General features: G+C 55.6%; 1 protein-coding gene across 1 annotated transcript in view; it reads right to left on the reverse strand.

Moving 5' to 3' along the window:
- TRABD2B (TraB domain containing 2B) overlaps positions 1-18827 on the reverse strand; it is a 202680-nt gene that overhangs the window by 22162 nt on the left and 161691 nt on the right. The window contains exons 3-4 of the mRNA XM_082688344.1: positions 15865-16011; positions 9356-9530 (exon numbers count right to left, since the gene is read on the reverse strand). Of these exons, the coding sequence (XP_082544470.1) occupies positions 9356-9530; positions 15865-16011 (322 nt within the window). The remainder of the gene's footprint in view (positions 1-9355; positions 9531-15864; positions 16012-18827) is intronic.

The raw sequence follows: 18827 nt of genomic DNA on the forward strand, positions 1-18827 counted from the left end.
GTGCAAAGAAAAGACTCCCCTTCTTCCAGGTATAAGCAGGCCTGTGCCAGGCCACCAGGCTCAGCAATCGGAACGGAGGCTGGATCTAGTCTCTACCCCTCAGCTGGCTCCAGCCCGGTAGCCTCCCAACATGGGAAGGCATGGTAGAGCAGAGCAAAAAACCCTGTTGTGCGGTTAGGACAGAAAACCTGGCTCCACAGCTAACGGGCTGCGTGACCTCAGGCAGTTTCCTTCCCCTCTTTGTGCCTCCGTTGCCTTCCATGGTCTCCTGGGTCTTCCCAGCTCTAGGAGTCCATCACTGGATAACCTAAGCACAAACTCCTACTCGGTGAGTCTCCTGGGTGCTTCTCGAACATCCTTTCCATTTCAGCCTTGTGGCAACCTTCTGAGGTACCCCACCGCTTACAGATGTGGAAACTAGAGCTCAGAGAGAGGAAAGGACTTGCCCTAGATCACACAACTGGTAAAATGCCAAGCTCTGACTTCTTATCCAGCTATGTCCTAGTTCGCTGCACGTTCTAGTACATTTGCTCTGAGGTCTTAGTGTCTGCGAAGGATTCCGAGTTCGCATTTGGGGGGCCGGGAACTGTCAGCAATGTGTGTCCTTTCAGAGTTCACCAGATTGGAGAGAAAAGCTCAGCAAGAAGAACGGGCCAATTAACAGGGTAATTTCAAGATAGTGTTGGGGGGGCCGTGCAGAGGGGGAGAACCAGATGTTCCCACAATGGCTCCAAAGTAACACAGGCTCCCCTCGGCCAGCACACATGTTTTCTCTCCAGTGAGCACGCTGGGTTTCCAGTTTTCTCCTCCTGGAAGAGGGATCCCAAGCTCATATTTATGTTCTGTCTGAAATTAATGCAAGGGAAACTTTCAAATGCTAATCCAACTGCCAGGATTAGCCAGCCGGATGCCAAGTGACGGAGGTGTTTGTTTTCCCGAGGAAGTGTGACAGAAGGGCTGGATGGAGGGCCCTGGGGATGGACGGACAACTGGGGGTATCACGGGGCTTCCGATCTTCCAAGGAAGGTCTGCCTGGGAAACTGGCAGAATTGGGTTTCCTTTCTCCTGCTGGGCCAGCCAGGGCAGGGCGGGGGCGTTTTTAGCTCAGGAAGGACTGAGATGATGTGTCCCCTGCATCCAGTCTTGTCCCGGAGCTGAGACACATGGTCCCCACCCCAGAGGAGATCGAGTCCAGGGCGGGGCTCGGGGGACAGGCATGCACAGCCTGATGTGGCAGGGAGAGCCCTACAGTGAGGGAGCCCCACCAGGGGCTATGGGGCTGAAGGAAGGGCCTTCACGACGGGATTTAGCACTTCTGTGGGCACAAACGGAAGAAGAGCATGGCTGTGCAGCCCACCACCCAGGGTTCCAGGTTGTTGGAATGTGAAGTGAAAGGGGAGGTGGGGCACGGTGAGGGTCAGGAAAGTGGGGCAAGCTATGGGATTCTGGATCATGGCAGCACAAGACTAAGGGGGCCAGGTTTCAGCAGGGCCCAAAAAACACTCACACAACTGTCCAGCTCTGTGTGGGAGTGAGGGCCCCCTCCCTGGAGGTATGTAAGTAGAGAGTCACTGAGTGCTTGTCAGGCCTGCTCAGATGGGGTTCAGACACCCTCTGGGGAGCTGGGCAAATCCAGGTGGAACCCGATTCTGCCCCCTTTATCATCTGCTCTTCTCTGGAAGCTGCCAGAACCCAGGACATCAGAAACAAAGAGCCCTGTGCCTTCAGCTGGTCAGCTTAGCTCTGCTGTTAAATAATGGGAGGATGGATACCAAGAAAAACAACCCCACCTCCCGTCTCTCCAGAGCTCAGGCAGAACTGGACACTTTGAATTATAGTGTCATTTGACCTCATTGTGATGTTTCTGAGGCCAGCAGAACTTGCCCAGCATCACACAGAGAGAAGGCGGCAGAACTGGGGGTTGGCCTGAGCCCGTTCATGACTTGGAGTACGTCTGTTTAAAGGGCACTTCTGGGGGCAGCTGCTGAGGCAGGGGCTCCCTGGGCACAACTAGCCCCCCTCTAGGGCTGAAGCTGCTTCTGGGCCTCTGACACCTGTCTGACAATCGCCCGGTTTGGGGTCCCATTCACGACCTCCCCCAGTTGTGTCTGTCCTTGTAGAAGCACGCCCCCCATCCCCCACCAGGCCCATCCCTCCACACCAAACCTCTTGGTTCTTCTAAAATCCCCAGGGTTTGAGCTTTTTCATTCTCTTTGGAGCAGATCGTCTTTCAATTAACCCTGTTTAGACGTGAGGAAGTCTCCTCCATGCACCCCACCCTATCCGTGAGGGCAGAAGTGCTGGAGGTTTTTACCCTGAGGGCCTGGAGCCACAAGCCCTTTCAGGGACCTCCTACATGTCAGGCACGTGCCAGGCCCTGGGGGTCCTGAGATGGGTCAGACAAGGCGGCCTTTCCTCCTGGGGTCTGACACCACTCTAGACCCAAGCAAACACTGTGCAGAGCGGTTTGAGGTCACGGTGAGGCCCTGGGGGAGACCCCCGGAGACAGAGCCTGTGAGGGGTTCTGTGGCTGCAGGGGGTGGTGCCCAGTCTGGGACTCCTGTGGCCAAGGTAGCAGCCGGGACCCAGGAGAGCTCCCTGCTGGCCAACCTGCTCCTGAGCCTCACCGCTGACTGGAGCTGAGCCGGCTTTAGGGGTCTCTGCGCAGTGTTCATCTGAGTCCTTGGAGGATGGAGATGGCTGCCTCCTCTGCCTCCTCCTTCTCCCTGGATGGCCCTGCTCTCTCCTGGGTCAGGGGAGTCCTATCCTTGGGGGACTATGGGCTCTGAGGATCCAGGACTCAGAAGCATTAATAACACCGAGGGCTTCCATTTATCCAGAGACGGCACTGCCCCAGGCACTGAGCAGTCCAAGGACCAGACCCCTGACTCTCAGGCTCATTTTCGGGAGGAGAAATCTGATGTCAGGAAGTGAAGCACCTGGTCTGCCCAGGCCACTTCCTCTAAGGAGAAGCGCTAGGCTTCTAGGTCAGGCAGTCTGGCTCCAAAGCCCGTGCTCTTAACGAGGTTGCTTTCTTCTTCTGCCTTCCCTATGCGGTCCCGCAAGAGTGCGGAGCCCGTGGCCAATGTTCCATGAATCCCGGCTCCCTGACAGATCCAGCCTGGGGCATGCGTCCTCCATTCCTTCCTCTCCCCCATCCCAGAGGGCAGAGGTGGCTCCCGTGAGGGACGAGCTAGCAGATGGATGTTCCTCTGGCTGGCTGGCTGCTCTGGGCTGAAACAGGAAGGGCGACTCTGGCCAAGGATCACAGCCCGGAGCAGGCGTGCCAGCTGCCAGATGTGAGCGTGGTGGGGAGCAGCGCCCTTTGAAGAGCCATTGGAAATTCTGAAACACTTCCGGATGCTGTGGCCTCATGTTCCAGCGTGGGGAGTGTGGCAGGCCATGGGCGTGCCCCTGCGTGAGGAGAAAACGGCTGGGTGTGTGCTGCCTGTTTGCAGCGTCCCTCATTTCCAAGGTGAAGGAGGGCCCTCCAGGGGGACATGGCTGTTCTTCTGTGCTCAGCCATGAGCTCTGTTCCTGAGGCTGCCGAGTGGAGAACCCCGGCGGGAGGGAGGCAGCTGTGGATATTGTCCTGAGGACTGTGGGGATGATACAGCTGGACCAGCCTCGGGAAAATTTTAACTGGTTCTTACCTCCTCTGGGAAGCCCTCTCTGTCTTACCTTCCCTCCTAGACTGGGAGATGACAAAGGAGCTCGGCACAAGCCAGGCTGTGATAAGGAAATCCTACAGGGCTGTGGGAGCCTAGAAGGAGTTGGTGGAAAGGCCAGGCAGGAGAGGAGAGGGGCACAGTCTGCAGCACAGACAGCCAAGCAGCAGCTGGATCTTTTCTGGGCAGGGCGGGGACTGGCCATCGAGAGGAATGGCCTATCAGCGTGACCATCAGTTCACTCCAGGTCTGTGTCTCTCACTTCCCATCTGTATCTTGGTTTACCTGTCTGCCCAATGGAATAATAAATACCATCCTGTCTCCCTCCAAGGGGAATGGAGGACATAAAGGTCCTATGAATGTCCTTCAGTCAGGATAGTGCCCCTTCTAAGGAGCTGCGGCCGCTGTTATTTACAAAGAAAGATATGACGGGTGTTCCGGGACGCTGGGCTTCCAGCCCTGCTCTCACGCTGGGGCCTGCACCACCACTTGGCTTCTGTGTTCCGGCCCCTCAGTGTGCTGCTGAGTGTGGGCTTGTGGCACTTGGGCTGGGGAGAGAGAGAGAGGCTGGCGGGGGCCGGGCAGGCAGGCACTCGGGCAGCAGCTGCAGCACCAAAGTCTCTGCCGCTCACACCGCCTGCCTGAGCACGCTTTCTGCCGAGGGGACTTCTGCTGCTCATGGGGGCAGGTGGCCGCAGCCCTCAGGGAGGGCTCTCCATGGGCTGGAAGCTCTTAGCTCCAAAACCCTCCCACGAATCCAGGAGTGACGGAGGCAAACTCTACTAGAACGTGAGAAGGCTGGGATGAGAGGATGTGGGGTGTCAGAGGGCTTCGGAAGGCCAGCAGGTAGAACCATATTCAGATCATAGCTTCAGGGCTCTGGAATGTACGGTAAGCACTGGCTCCAGAGTTTGAGATGAGCGGGCTCTAGTGGTTATCTGGTCCACCTTTGAGTCTGGTCTGTAGCTCCACCCCAACTCTGCCAGCTCCTAGGGTTACTCAATCCATTCCAGGTTCCAGGATTAGCTGATAAATTAACAGATCTTGAGAAGGCCCAGTTCCCTGGCGCTAGGAACAACACTGTAATCTTTTTTTATTGCTTGGGACTGAGACCTCCCTCTCTTCCTGGGGCCCGGGGCCCAGGAGGTACCGTGTGACTAAAGGGAATGAACTTGATTCTGGGCGATTTGGTCTGTTTAACTTCTTGTCCATGCCACTCCTTATAGCCAGTCTCACTTGCATTTAGGCCCAATGCTTTAAACCAAGAACCTTCCACTTGCTGCCTCTCTCTGCAGATGCCTTTACCCTCTCTAGAGAGGAGCTCTGATTAGAAAGCCATCAGGTGACTTTTCCACTAGCAAATCACCCATCTGCTGGCCTCCTCCCTCCTTCAGTTACAGGTGAGGAAATGCCCTTCTCTACCCAGGGCCAGACCCTCTACCTGAGCTCTGATTCCACCCTTCCTGCCGTCTCAGAAGCCCAGGCTAGTAATTTTCCTCACTGAGCAGCCTCAACGCTACTATGGCATTCTTTACATCATGTTTCAGACACGCTCCATTCTGTCCCACTGTAAGAAAAGCAGGGTGCGTAGGGGAACAATATAGTTACCAGCTTTTTCTTTTGCCAAGTAAAGGCTCTGAGAGCTCCCTTTGCCTTGTATCACCAACATTTTGTTTTGTTTTGTTTTTTAAAGCAAAAGATGTTCAACTTCCAACATGGTAGAAAGAAGATCATTTTAGATTAGATAAGCTTGTAAATTGAATAAATATAGTTAATAAAAACTTACCACCTAAGCCTGTAAATTGAATAAATATAGTTAATAAAAACTTACCACCTAGTACCTATTTTTTCAAAGTTATTTACAGAGTAGAAAAAACCCAAGAAATCTAAGAACCTGCATGAGATCTGTGGGGGCCCAGCAGGTTCAGCTTGACCTTGAGCCTGATAGTCGAGAATCAGGCCTTCTCTCCCCCTGGGCTGGCATTCCTCCCCATGGCAGTGGCTTAGGTCATTCTAGAACATCTGGGTTTCCACACTGACCACAGACACCTCCTGGAGAGGCAGGGCTTCCGTCTGGGCCCCTAGATGTCACCCAGGCCTGGTCAGAATTTTCACACACGTTCACACCCCAGTTGCCACTGAATAACCTCTCCAAGAGGTCAGATGGTACCTTGCTACAGAAACATCACCGACACCAAGGAGACCACTCTTCTGTGGAGTGGGCCAGATACAAGGATACCCTTCCTACGAAACCGTCCACATTTCTGAAACGGCTGGGACTGGGACCCTAGAAGCCAGGGTTCAAGTTGAAGGTCTGCGTGCTTGGCCTGGAGGAAGCCATTCTTCCTCTCTAGGACTTAGTTTTCATTTGCAAAATGAGTATGGTAAGGCCCATCTCATGGTGTTATTGTGATCACAAAGGTAATATAACGTCAGAGCCTGCAGGGGGCTGGCGCACAGTAGAATTTTTTATTATAAAGACCCCCTCCCCCAAACGGCTATAGAGAATGTTAACCCTGTGATCTAAAGTGAACATATTTAGCACAGTCTGATGAGGCAGGTGTATTATCCCCATTTTGCACTCGAGAGACTGAGGCACTTAGAGAGGAAATGGCTTTCCTGGTGTCTACAATGGTAGAGACCCCCTTGACCCCCAAGCCTCCCCACACCAAACTTCTTACTCTTTGTTCCGAATGTCTCTGGAGCAGAAGGGAGAGGGGGTGGCTGACTGCCATCTGCTCTGGAGACCCCAGTCTGCGCCTGGGGGCTTCCAGGAGGGGATTCTGGAGCAGAAGTGGGCTGAGGAAGGCCTGAGATGGGACCGCAGAGGTGCCCAGAAAGGAGCATGTAGAGCGGACGGGCTGTGTCTGCCGGCCATCTGCAGGTGGCATGCTGCCTGAGCACTGGGGCCCGGCCTTTGCGGCAGTCAGCCTTGCCCTAGGGTGTGGGGCTTGGGAGTTATGGCCATAAGAAGGCAGCGAGGTGGGCATGGACCTTCCTCGCTACGGATTATGTGGGGGCATGTTCCATGCCAATACAGGTCTGTACAGCGGGCTCCCTGACTGCACATGAGAACAGAGCTCCTGGAGCATAGCTCCTGGGCCCGGGCGGGGTCCAGTCCTGGCTCTCTCCCTGACTTGCTGTGAGGTTCACCCAGATCTTGGCCTGAAGGGCCTCCGTCAGTCTGGGGCTCTGACAAGGAGGGCAGTCTTGAGCTTGGAGGCTGCCTCCAGCCTTCAAATTCTCAGACCATTGTCTCAGGACGGGCTGAGCCTCCAGGGGGCAGCTGCCAGCAAGATCTGCACATGGTTCTGGGCTTATCCTTGGACAGCAGGCCTCTGAGAGCCTGACTTTACGGCTCTCATGTCCACCGGGCCCAGATGAGACCAGGAGGGAAGGATCTGGTCAACGTTCATTCAGGTGTTCATTCTTTCCCTCATTCATTCTTTTACACGCTCATCAAGCTTGAGACCTGTTATATGCTACTGAAACCCCAGAGAGATCACGTGGTGGGAGCTCTCCAGGAGCTCCAGTCGGGATGGGAGCCAAAGCCAGCAGCAGCTGCTGGCTCTGCTATGCAGGGAGCAGCCTGGAGGCGGCGAAGGCGGAGCTGGAGCCAGGAGCCTGGAGCTGATGGAGGCTTGGCCCAGGATAGTGCGATGGGGATGGAAAGAGTGGATGGATGTGAGTCTTTTTGGTGGCCTGTCCACAGGACCCTCCAGGGGCCAGCTGGTTTGAAGAAATGGGGAACAAACTGGAAATGGGCTGTGTGCTGGCCGAGTGCTTGAGGGCACATTTGTGTCTCTGTGGACTTGGGTTTCAGAAGCAGGCCAGTGCCCAAGACTGCCCGCATTGCTGTGATTTTTATCTCCAACCCCTCTGTTCCCTCACTCACAGGAAAGGGCCAGGCTCAGACCCTGGGTAGGTCTGGTCTTAGGCCGTGGGACAGCTGGGGCAGGAGGTCCTACCACTCGGGTGGGCCATGTGGAATGCTGGATCTCTAACTGGCCTCCCTCAGGGATCAGGCTCACCAGGGGGCCCTTCCTATGCCTAGAGAGAAGCCACAAGGCTGACTGGGCTCAGAATGGCTCCCCTTTTTAGTCAGTGGAGGACCATTCCGGGCAGGAGCACAGCCTATATGCCCACAGAGGGAGGACTAGAGGGCAGCTGGATGGTGACAGGGTGTGTTGGGGTGCACTTACTCCCCTCCCAATCCCCAAAGCTGTCCTGGCTCATGCCAGGTCCCCAGCAGGTATCCTGCACCTAGAGGGTAGCCTTCCCCTCTCCACATGGTCAGTCAAGGTCTTTCTCCTGCTAGCTTCTTTAGACACCCCTTACAGGAACCCCTCTCTTCTCTGAAAACTGTTCAGATAGCTCTTGGAATCACCAGTGGCCCCTGTGCTTTTGAATCCTTCTGTTCAGATGAGTTCACTAAGGCTGTCAGAGGGGAAGGGACCAGCTACAGGCCACCACAGGTCATGGTCATGCTCCACTGCGAGCGGGGACTGGTTCTGTCCAGTTGCAGGTGTGCCTCACAGACGCTGTCCCACAAGACTCCCCCATGCTGAGGACCATAGAGAGGGAGCACAGGCACAGTCAGAGGACCCTGGCTCTCCCCTTGATGTGTACCGAGTTGAATGGTGGGGCCGGGGAGGCAGAGCTCCCATGGCAGAATTGGGACCGACCCAGGCTACAGGGACGCATGGCTGGAGCGGGCAGGTGCAGCACAGGCCAGGGGCCAGGGGAGGAGGGCAGGGCGGAGAGGCAGCAGCCATGAGGGCCCACCACCCCCTCCCTCCAGACATGGTGCCACCCCCTTCACTGTCACACAGCAGGAGGCGGTTTGCGCCCATGTAAGCAAGACAGACATTTCTATCCTGTGGCTCTGGAGCCAAAGCTGACTGATAAAGGAGGCAAATGCCATCCACTGGCCCCATCATAGACATTGCTGTCATCACTGGAGAGAGCTACAAGCAAGGAAGGATTGAGGGAGAGAAGGGAAGGGGAGACAGGGTCGGGGGAGCAGCAAGCCTTGTACTTCCCTTTGCACAGAGAGGCCAGAGCTCCCAGGAGAAGCATCAAGCTCATGGCCCATGGTGGGATGATGAAGGGTCTATTACCTGTCCTGATGCTGGTGGTGACAGTGAAGCCAGCTGCTGTTCTGAGTTCTTGCTACTAGGTTATTGAAACATTACCACTAATCTTTGTAACTCTTCCACAGGATAGAGATTTTTAGTTCATCACATAGTCATTGCTATCACTGCCCACTCATAGAAGAGGGGCTTGTGCCCTTGATGGTATTGTGCCAAGGTCTCACAACCCAGAGGGGGCTGGACCAGGCCGTGGAGCCGGGCCATGGGGTGCTGGGGCCCACCTCTCTCCATTGGGCCCCGTGGCGCTCCCAGGCTTGGCCCTGGCTCTGCAGGATGGGCTCTCAGCATGGTCTCCTGGGACACGAAGGGGCCCCAGAAGCTGTCCTGGCCCTGGCAGGGTCACCCTTCTTGCCCACGAGGCCTATTACAGAAGAACCCTTGGCTAGACACAGGAGAAGTGGGCTATGTGGCTTCTCCTGCTCCATTCTGAACTTCCACACTTTCCCTCAGGAAGGAGAGGTCAGGAAACAGTCTACAACATCTCCCAGCCCTTACAGACTCTGCAAATCATTCCTCCCCGACTCAGGCCCACACCTGCTCCGAAGGCGAAGAAACAGATCTTATCTTCATTCTCCTGCAGAAGCGCCATGACCCTCTTTCCCATCCGCTCGTTCCTCTTGTAGATGAGCTCGTGGCGGAAGTAGCTGTCGATCTCCTGGGCTGTCACCTGCTCGTGCGGCGGGAGGGTGGTGTTGATGAAGCTGGGCAGCTGCAAAGGCAAGACAGAGGTGCCCTCAGTGCTCCCGGGGCACGGCAGAGGCAAACAGCCCGGCAGAGCGGGAAACTTATGTTTCTTAAATGGGCCCTGGAATGGACTATACAAATGAAGAAAGTGAGAGTGGAAAGATCCAGAGATGTGTGCAAAGTCACACAGTTGGTGAGGTGGCAGCACAAAGAGGTATGACTCCTGTGTTTCTCTCTGCCTTGGTGACCCTCCGCTTCCAGAATGCAGAGGCCCAGGAGGCCAGATGACTTTTGGCTCCTTCACTGTCCTCCCTTCAGCACCCAGCCTGGCGTGCAAGGAATTCGGGCCAGTGGGTAGGTGGGGAGGTCAACTGAGCTGCCCGGTGTAGCAGAAAGGCCACAGGATACAGGATTGGGCTGACCTGGATTCAGGCCTGGTTCTGACGCTGTGTGACTTTGGCCAAGTTACTTAACTCTTCTGAGCTCTAGTTTCCTCATGCGTAAGATGGGGATTAGGTGAGATGGTGGGTGCTATCATGGGCTAGGTTTAGCCTGGCCCACAGAGATGACAGGAGAGGTTGCAGCCTCCGTTTTCCCCAGTGTCTGAGCCCTGGTTGGCCACCACCATCTCTCCATCTCCAGCTCCACGAATTCCCAGGGCAGAACCAAATCCCTCCATCCCTTCTTCAAAACGTCAAATCCAGGACCACAGCTGCCTCCCATAATGATGGTTTATTCCACAACCAGGCTTGGAACTGTCCACATTTATCAGCTCTACACCCACTGTCCACACCCAGTTCTGTGGCCGGGGGCAAGTGTCACTGACATGTTACTGAACTAGGCAGAGAGCTCTTTGAGTCTAGGGACAGAGCTCTTGTCATTCCTGGGCCCCCAGTGCCCGATACACAGTAGGTGCCCAGAAACATTTCTGGAACCTTGAACATAAAGTCATGCTGTCTCTCCTCACTGTGTTGCCTCCTCCTAGATTCCTCCATTCCCAGCATTTTGTCTTCCTGTCTTAGAGGTCAGGTCCAGGTGTCCCAGCACTGTGGCCTCCAGTGGTAGGTGGGGTCTGAGAAGAAGCCACAGGCCATGGAAGAGATGAGGCATGAGTCAGAACATCCTCTCTATTTCCCCATAACCCTTCACTGTCATTCCACCTTCCAAGCTCTAGTGCACAGGATGTCTTCCATCTGGTGTCTCCTCTTCCATTTCTCTCTTCATCAACTCAGGCTGATGCACAGAACACAAGGCCTCGCTGCCTGATGGGCTAGCTAGGTGGATAGTCTGGCATGACGAGACTAAAGACCTGTAGGGATTAGGTCCCAAGGGTCATGAGGCCCGGCCACATGGCTTTTAGAGCCACTGACAAGTTGTCAACACTCCTTCTGAGGAAAATGGAGACGTCAGCAGAGGCTGAAGCTTCAGGGATTTGGATAGGGCCTGGACATCTGTCTCTGATATCTACTGGCCAAGCACCAGGGTGCTCCCCAGAGTGGGAGGCGAGGGGCTTCTCTGCCATAAGGGCCTGATTCACTGTTCTGGGAAGACAAGGCCATTATACCACTGATGAAACCTAAACTTACTCAGTGCACAACCTGCACAGCTGTATGCAGCAGCCCTGCCAGTACTCATTCAGATATTGGTACCCTGTCAGAGTTGGTGCTGGGCAAATGGATAAATGAACTCTTCTTACCCCTTCCACCAATAATGGAAGGGATGACTGGCAGCCTTGACAAAGCAGGCCACATTTGGATGTGACGCAGATCCAGGAAAGGCTCCTGAATGGGGGAGGAGTTGTGGCTCAGAAGAGTTATTTCCGGAAGCAGGGCCCTTTCTGTTCCTCAGGTATGGGAGAGAATGTGGGATGATGTTGTACCAGAAAATAAACATTTGTTCCATCAGTGAATGAATGCCCGAAGGAACGAGCCGAGAGGCAGTAGGTTGTGATGAAGGCAGGTCCTGGCATCAGACAGCCAGGGTAACTTGGGATAGGATCCTTCTTTCACCGCTTACCAGTTGGGTTGCCTCTCTAGAACTAGCAAGTTACTTGTGCTGTCTGAGACTCCGTGTCCAAATTGGTAACATGGGAGTAATCTATGTTGTTGTAGGAATTAAATAAGCTCAGTTTTGGAAAGTGCTTATTGGCACAGTGCAGAGCACAAAGAAAGTCTTGACTGAATGTCAGCTTTGTACAACGAGCCTGGGGGATGGAGCTGGCTTCATCATTTTTCCCCCTATGATGGCAGAGGCTAGAGTGAAGGGTGGCCTTGGGCAGGGGGTAGAGATAGAGATGACAAATAGAAGCCTTCAGAATCATCAGAGAGCCATGAAGGAAGCATCCTGCTTTCCTTCCCTTCTGCCAAGGGTCCCGGCAGAGGCTCTTCCTCCTCTGCTTCCTGACCATGAATGTGCATTTGTGAAAAGATGAATCTCCATTCATTCCTTAGGGAGCTAAAAAAAATTGCACAAGGACAAGAACCAGAAAGTTCAATGTCAAAGCCATGACGGAGTCAGGCTAGCCACTGGGGTTTCTGGGACTGCCCGGCAGCTGGCTGACATTCTCTGCATGTTTCATGCTGATGGGCCCTGGCTCCATGCCAAGGATGGGACTTGGGTTTGTGCCCGGGCTGGGAGGGAAACAAATTAATGATGTCATTAGACTTGTCAGGAGCCTTAAATCTCCCGTGACACGTTTAAGTACAGGATACACCATAGAATTTTGAAAAGGACATGTCAGGTCCCTGGGGTCTCCTAGAGTCACGAGTCCGAGGTGGGAGGATAAGATGGACAGGCCAGGCAGGGCTGGGGTGGGGCCGTGGGGAGGGACTCCAGTTTAGGCTCCCCTGGTTCACAACCAGGACAGGGTCAGGTGTGGTGGTCAAGTGCTCGGGTCTACTGACGTCACTGACCTCAAGGGCCTCATCCCTTCTCTTCAGTCCATCCATCCAACAGACACCTTCCATGAACTTCCATGGGTCTAGCCATGTGTCAGGCTAGGGGTCCCAGAGCACCCTCAGATGGGATCTGTTTCCCTGGAAGAGGCTCACCGCCCAGCGAGGGAGTCACCGTGGGATCCATGCTTTGAGAGGGGTGTGGGCGCAGGGAAGAGGCACCTCCTGGATAACCGCGTGTCTGGCTTGGTCCAGGATGATCCGGTTTCATAGCTAAGGTAGATTCCCCATGCCTGGTAATTATTCTGACCCTTAATTGTATTTGACCTTTCACTCTCCAAAGTGATGAGTATACGGCTGCTCGCCACCTAACACAGGCTGGGGGCCCAGACAGGCTTCCTTTGCTTCACTCTGTGGTTGTGGAGCATCGATGGTGCAAATGACCTGGGAGCTGTGGGTGGTTGGGGCATGAGCCGTTTCCGGAAGTGAGACGGTGGGGTGGGGAGGCAAGGGAGATCAAGACTGAGATGCAGCCAGCGCCTGTCCCCCACCCCGGGCCCTGCCCCTGTCCTGCCCCAGCCTCTAGAGACCATTGGACCATCCTCTGCACGGTGGCCAGTGGCATCTTTCTGACCACATCCCTCTCCCACTTGAACTACAGGGCTTCTGCCCCTCAGCAGGCATTTTCACCCCCTGTCCCCTACGATCTGCCCCCTGCTCTACAGATGGTTCCTCAGGACCCTCCACTCACCCCCACCCCCCCGCCGACCCAGTCAGGCAGCCAGCCCCTCCCTTCATCCCTGCCTGGTAGACTCCATTCTCAAGCCTAGCTCCAACACCACTTCCTCCTTACCTACAGGCGGTGACTGGCCCCCTACAGACTGTGTGTCCTCAGCTCCCCACAGCTTTTGGGGCCTCCCGCAACAGAGGCAGCCCCATGTCACCCGGACCCCTTTTCCATCAGCACGTGGCTCTGGATTTAGCCTGGCTGCTTCAACTCTAGGCTTTTCTGTGTCTGGGGGCAGGGCTGCCTAGTCTCTCCCTTGGGGACTAGACTCTGCCTGTGTACCCAGGGATCCAGGGGAGGGCCGCCCAGTTTGCTATGCTAACCCGAGTGACCAGTCCAACGGCACCCCCTGTCCTGCTTCAAGGACAGGCACTGCCAGGGAATCCCCAACGCAGTTCATCTGTCAGAGACAGATCAGTGGTTCTGGACACAGGCTCAAAGTAAATCTGAGCTTGCTATCTTCTGAGGTCACCCCACTCTTCCCTCTCTCAGCTCCTTGTCAGCCACAGCAGCAGCGGGGCCCTGTCGCCCTCACCCCTGCCCCCAGCCCAGCTACTTCATGCTCAGGTCACCCCGAGTGCTGACCAGGTCCCCGCAGCCACGGAACTCGCCAGCCTCCCTCCCGGCAAATGACACAGGGCGGGGCTCTGGCACAGGGCTCTTGGACACGAAGGTCGGAATCAGAGCTCCCAGAGTCCTGAGCCTCCTCTGCAGGCTCCCTGCAACCTTCCTTTCACTGTCTCCACTGCACGGGGCATGACACACACCCACCATTGCTCTCCCGGACAGCCCTTCGCTGGCACTCACTCTGCGCCAGCCCCTGCACTGGGCCTTGGGACAAGGGAAGCGCGGCACACCCTTGCTTCAGGGAGCTCTGGCTCTAGAGGGTGGCGTGCGCACACAGAACCTCTCGGCCCGGTCCCCCGCTACACTTCCAGCCTAAACTCACACCCCTGCTCCTGCTCTGTCTTGCCTCTGTTGAAACATTCCTCTACCTCCTCCCCGTGGCCAAGTTAGGTTCTTCCCTGACCTCCCACCTTGCAGGCATCCTTCCTTCTTACCCCGAGTCCATCTAAACTCTTACTCCTGCCACAGGCTCCAGGGGCGCCCTCTACCCTCCCTTGGAGCAAGGGTCACGCTTGGGAGTCATATGGAATGTCCTCTTCTCTCCTGCCCACCCTACGAGGGTGGCTCTCTCTGGCTGCCCTGTCCCCTACTGCCCCATATCCCTTTTCATAGCACTGGGCCTGGTATTTATAAACGATTTCATTCATTCATTCAGCAGCTATTTGCTGAGTCCTGCCCTGTGCCAGGCACTGGCCTAGTGAAGGAGAATATACTGGTGGACCAAACAGATGCAAATCCCTGGCCTCAGGGAGCTTACACTGGAGTGGGGAGACAAACAATAAATAATCACTTATCAGTGAATCAAAATATGTAAGTTGGTGAGAAGACAACAAAGACCTTGGAGGGGGAGTGGAGCATAGTAAAGAGGCTGAGAGCGTGGGCGCGGGGACCAGGCGGCAATTCTAGATCAGGGAGTTGGGGCCCACCTTCCTGAGATGATGGCGTCTGAGTTAAGATGGGGACCCCCAACGCAGTTCATCTGTCAGAGACAGATCAGTGGTTCTGGACACAGGCTCAAAGTAAATCTGAGCCAGGGTGACACTTGGGGAAAGGGAAATGTGTAGGATGGCAAGGGGGCCCACGGAACAGCCCGAAGGCACACAGAGCTTGAGCGGTGTGGAAGGGGAGAGCCGAGGGCATGGGGTGGGGGTGGGGGAAGCCCTGGGGCCCACACAGGTCATTACTGAGACTCTGGCTTTTACACGGAGAAAAATGGGGGAGTTACTGCACTGTCTCTAGCAAGGAACTGCTCTTGAAAGAGTGGTTAAGCAAGCACCAGGACAGAAGGCACAGGGGTTCTCGAGGGGCCCGGGAGAATTGCTAACCCCATCCAGGGGTCAGGGAGGGCTTCTTGGAGGAAGTAACAATGGACCATGGCCCAGCAGGAGGAAAGGAAGAAGGAGGAGACTGAACAGAGGCTCAGGGGCCTCAGTGGGCGGGTGGTATGGAGCACTGGTCCGTGGAACAAGGTCTACAGGCTGGGGCGCCTGGGCTGGGACACGGTCAGCAGAGGGCAGGACACAGAAGGCCTCGAGTCCTGAGGGTGGTGTGGATACCTGGTGAAGTCGCGCTCAGCCTCGCGGGGTGCTTCTCACACTCGGCCCCCCCCTTGTAGGTAATCTCTCCTCTAGGACTTGACTCAAGGCAGAACACCTTCAGCTGGACTCCAGCCCAAGTGCTCACAGTGAACTTGCTTCCCCCGGCCTCTAATTTCACTGGATGCTGAAATGAACTTCTCAGAGGCTTCCCCACTCTTACCAGGCTAATCTCCTACCGCACAAGCCAGACTTGAGCGCTGCACTTGGTAACTTGCAAACTCGACAGTTAAGGGGCGTGTGGGCTTGGGCAAGTCTCTTTGCTTCTTTGAGCCTCAGTGTCCCCATCTGTAAAATGGAATACCCACCCAACGGTCCTGTTATTCATGGCAGAGAGACAATTGCCTGCACCTGGCACATAGTAGGTATCTAATACATGCTAAATGGATTCATATGGGCCAGGCCTTCGGAACTGGGGACCTAAAGGCTATCTGGGTGGGAGGAGGGGAGCGTCACCTGGGATGTGTCGTGGTTGAAGATGACAGCATTGAGATCCCCACAGTTGTAGTGTTTGATGAGGTCCTCTGTGGTATAGGGCGCCTGCAGGCTCCCCGCCCGCACACTCTCATGCTGCAGCAGAGTCTGGTTCAGGGCAAACAGCACCTGCACAGAAGAAAGACAGAAGAATAAGGGCTGTCATTCTAGAACAGGCCAGGGGCCCCGACACCTCCAGGCCCAGCCCTCCTTGCTTTGGACTTTGGGGCAACAGGCCCCGAAATAGGGAAGGTGTGTGGGGCCTGGCACGGGCCAGGTGCAGCCTAAAGTCTTCCCTGGGCCTCTAGACATGTTCAGCCTGTTCTCATCCCCAGCCCTTTGCCCACACAGGTCCCAGCTTCTGCTCTGGCTGTCAGCATCTTACCTACTGATGGGGCAAAATGAGAACCTTGCTGTGTCTGGGGTTAGGGATGATGGGTGAGTTTGTCTTTCAACTAGATTTTTCTTATTCTTGTGCTTAGGAAAGTTCTAGAATGAGCACAGACTAATGGGGAATCAAAGGCGGGCAAACAACGCAAGACAAACACACGAGCAAAACAAACAGGAAACCCACTTAGATGTCAGGGACCCACCCAAAGGCCACTTCTTCCAGAAGTCATCCCCACTCCAGGCAAAGGCCCAAGGAGCCAGGCTTCTCTGAATTTGACCCATGCTGGCACTGAAGCTCCTTGAGCTCTGGACCACTATACGGAGCCCTAGGGACACAGCTGCGGTTTAGCTAGACTGGCCTGGCGTCAGAATCACGCAGAGCACCAGACAAAGATATCCGCTGCCCAGTCCTCATGCCTGGAACTGGCATCTCTGAGGGGGAGCCCAGGATGTGTAATTTTCACAGGCTTCCTAGGAACGACATTAAGGGGTCTGACTGCTTCTGAGGACCACGCTCGGATGGAACACAGCCTGCCCAAGAAGGCTCCAAGAGATGATCTCAAATGTCCCATTTTAGATGGGAAAACTAAGGAAGGGACTGGAACTACCTTCATGTGATGATGTATCCCAGACCCCTCAGGCCAAAAAGGGGAGGAATGTAACCACGATCTGGGTTCTTTAGCACAGGTTCAGGGAAAAGCTGCTGCAGTTCCTGGGCAGAAGGCCTGGAGGTCATCTCAAGCTGTCTGTTCTTGCTGTAGCCCAGTCCCAGCTGGTCCTCCAGTCCTCAGGCCTCGAGCATGCTGTTTGCCCATTATCTGTTTGCCACCTCGGACCACGGTCCCCGGCCTGTCTTCTCACCAGTTCAGTCCCCAGCATCTCCCGCTGGGCCCCGTGCAATCTGTCCCCCTCCCTAGGAACCCCTCCCCCCCCATCCCATAGTCATCTGCCACAGTCACTTTTTGAAAGCACAAATTTGATTGTCTCTCCCCCACCCTCTTTTTTTTTTTTCCCTTCAAAACTTTCACAGGGGCCTCCTGCCCTCAGAGTAAAGGCCTAGCTTCTCAGCAGAGCCTGCCAGGCAGTGACCGGGACCCTGCTGTGGTCGAGGACCTTGCTTCCTACTCAGCCCACGTGTTTCCAAACACCCAGCTACTCAGCACTCTCGTGTCTCATGGCGTCTTATATGCTGTTCTCTGTGCACAACAGCCTCCTGCCTCTGCTCTCCACTTGCAAATCCAGACTTGGCCTTCCAGGCTCTGCTCAACTGTCTTCTCAGGAAAGCGTCTCTGACCGCCTGGGGGCTGAGTCAGGCACCTCCCAGAGGCCCCCTGCAGTCTCCTTGCGTGGCAGACGGACACAACAGTGGCTCCAGACCTTAACCTGTCTGCATATTCATGGCCTTGGCCACGGAGCTCTCTGGCTCCCTCCCATTCTGACATTGTGACACTGGACTCTGGATATAAGCAACCAGGACATACAGAGGCCTGGAAAGCCTCAGTGGCTGCTGCTGTCTCTTGCAGCTCCACAGCTCTGACAGCAGCCCATGCCAGCCCACTGAGGAATAGGCAGAGCCCAACTGAGGCCATTTCAGTCCAGCCGACAGATAGTCGGCTCCCAGACGACGCGAGTAGGGCCAGCTGAGCCCAGCAGGGCCCGCCTGCCACCGGGTCCGGACACCTGAGCAGACGCCCAGTGCCAGAGCTGCCCAGCCCGCTGCGACAATGGACAAGCGATCCACCATGCTTCTGTCCCCCAACCCGGCGCGAACATGAGGTGATGCCTGTCGTTCAGCTCCTTGGCTCTCCCACTAGGCTCTGAGCTTCTTGAAGACAGGACTTACGCCCTACTCATTTTGTGTCTGCAGCTCTCAGCACAGGGCCGGTTAACGAGAAGATGTCGCTCCATCCTTTCCCTAGCACCTTAGTGCCACCTAGTGCCCCCTGCTGTGGTCTGTAGCTTCCTATTTTTAAGGTTACTCAGTAAGCCCCTCAGACGAGATCTGGGAACTTTGGCGCTCTGTCTGCAGTTGGGGGCTGCTGCTACCATGGAGCAGGAGCTCCCACCAGGGACATCAGCCATCTCCTTCCAGAACACACAATCTGACCAGAAAAGCTCATGTAATAAGGTACACAACGTACTGATGTGGGCAACAGGGCCAAGCATGCTGGAGAGATCCCCTCTGCCTGCCTCCTCCCGCTTCTGATTCTGGCAGGCGGAGAGCCGGAGAGCGCTGGCGTGCAGCGGCCCAGGTTGCTCCCCGTCATGAGCTGGCTGGGGAGACCCCACTTCCGGGCCTTCCCCAGGCTCTGGTGAGTGCCCTGACATTCAATCTGCAGCCACCTAGTGCAGGGTGTCAATGGCAGCCTGGTGGCTGGGACCCATCGCAGGAGGCAGCGATGTTGCTGTGCACGTCACTAAGGCAACAGGCACTTCCTTCCACACCTAACAGGTGTGGAAGGCCTCGCATGAAGGCATCCACGTCAGGCTAGAAGGCTCCACTTCCCTGCGAGGCTGGGATCCACGGGCTCCTGCGACCACACCCCACCCCAGGG

This window comes from Mustela nivalis, assembly GCF_964662115.1.
Source record: "Mustela nivalis genome assembly, chromosome: 10".
Lineage (NCBI taxonomy): Eukaryota > Metazoa > Chordata > Mammalia > Carnivora > Mustelidae > Mustela > Mustela nivalis.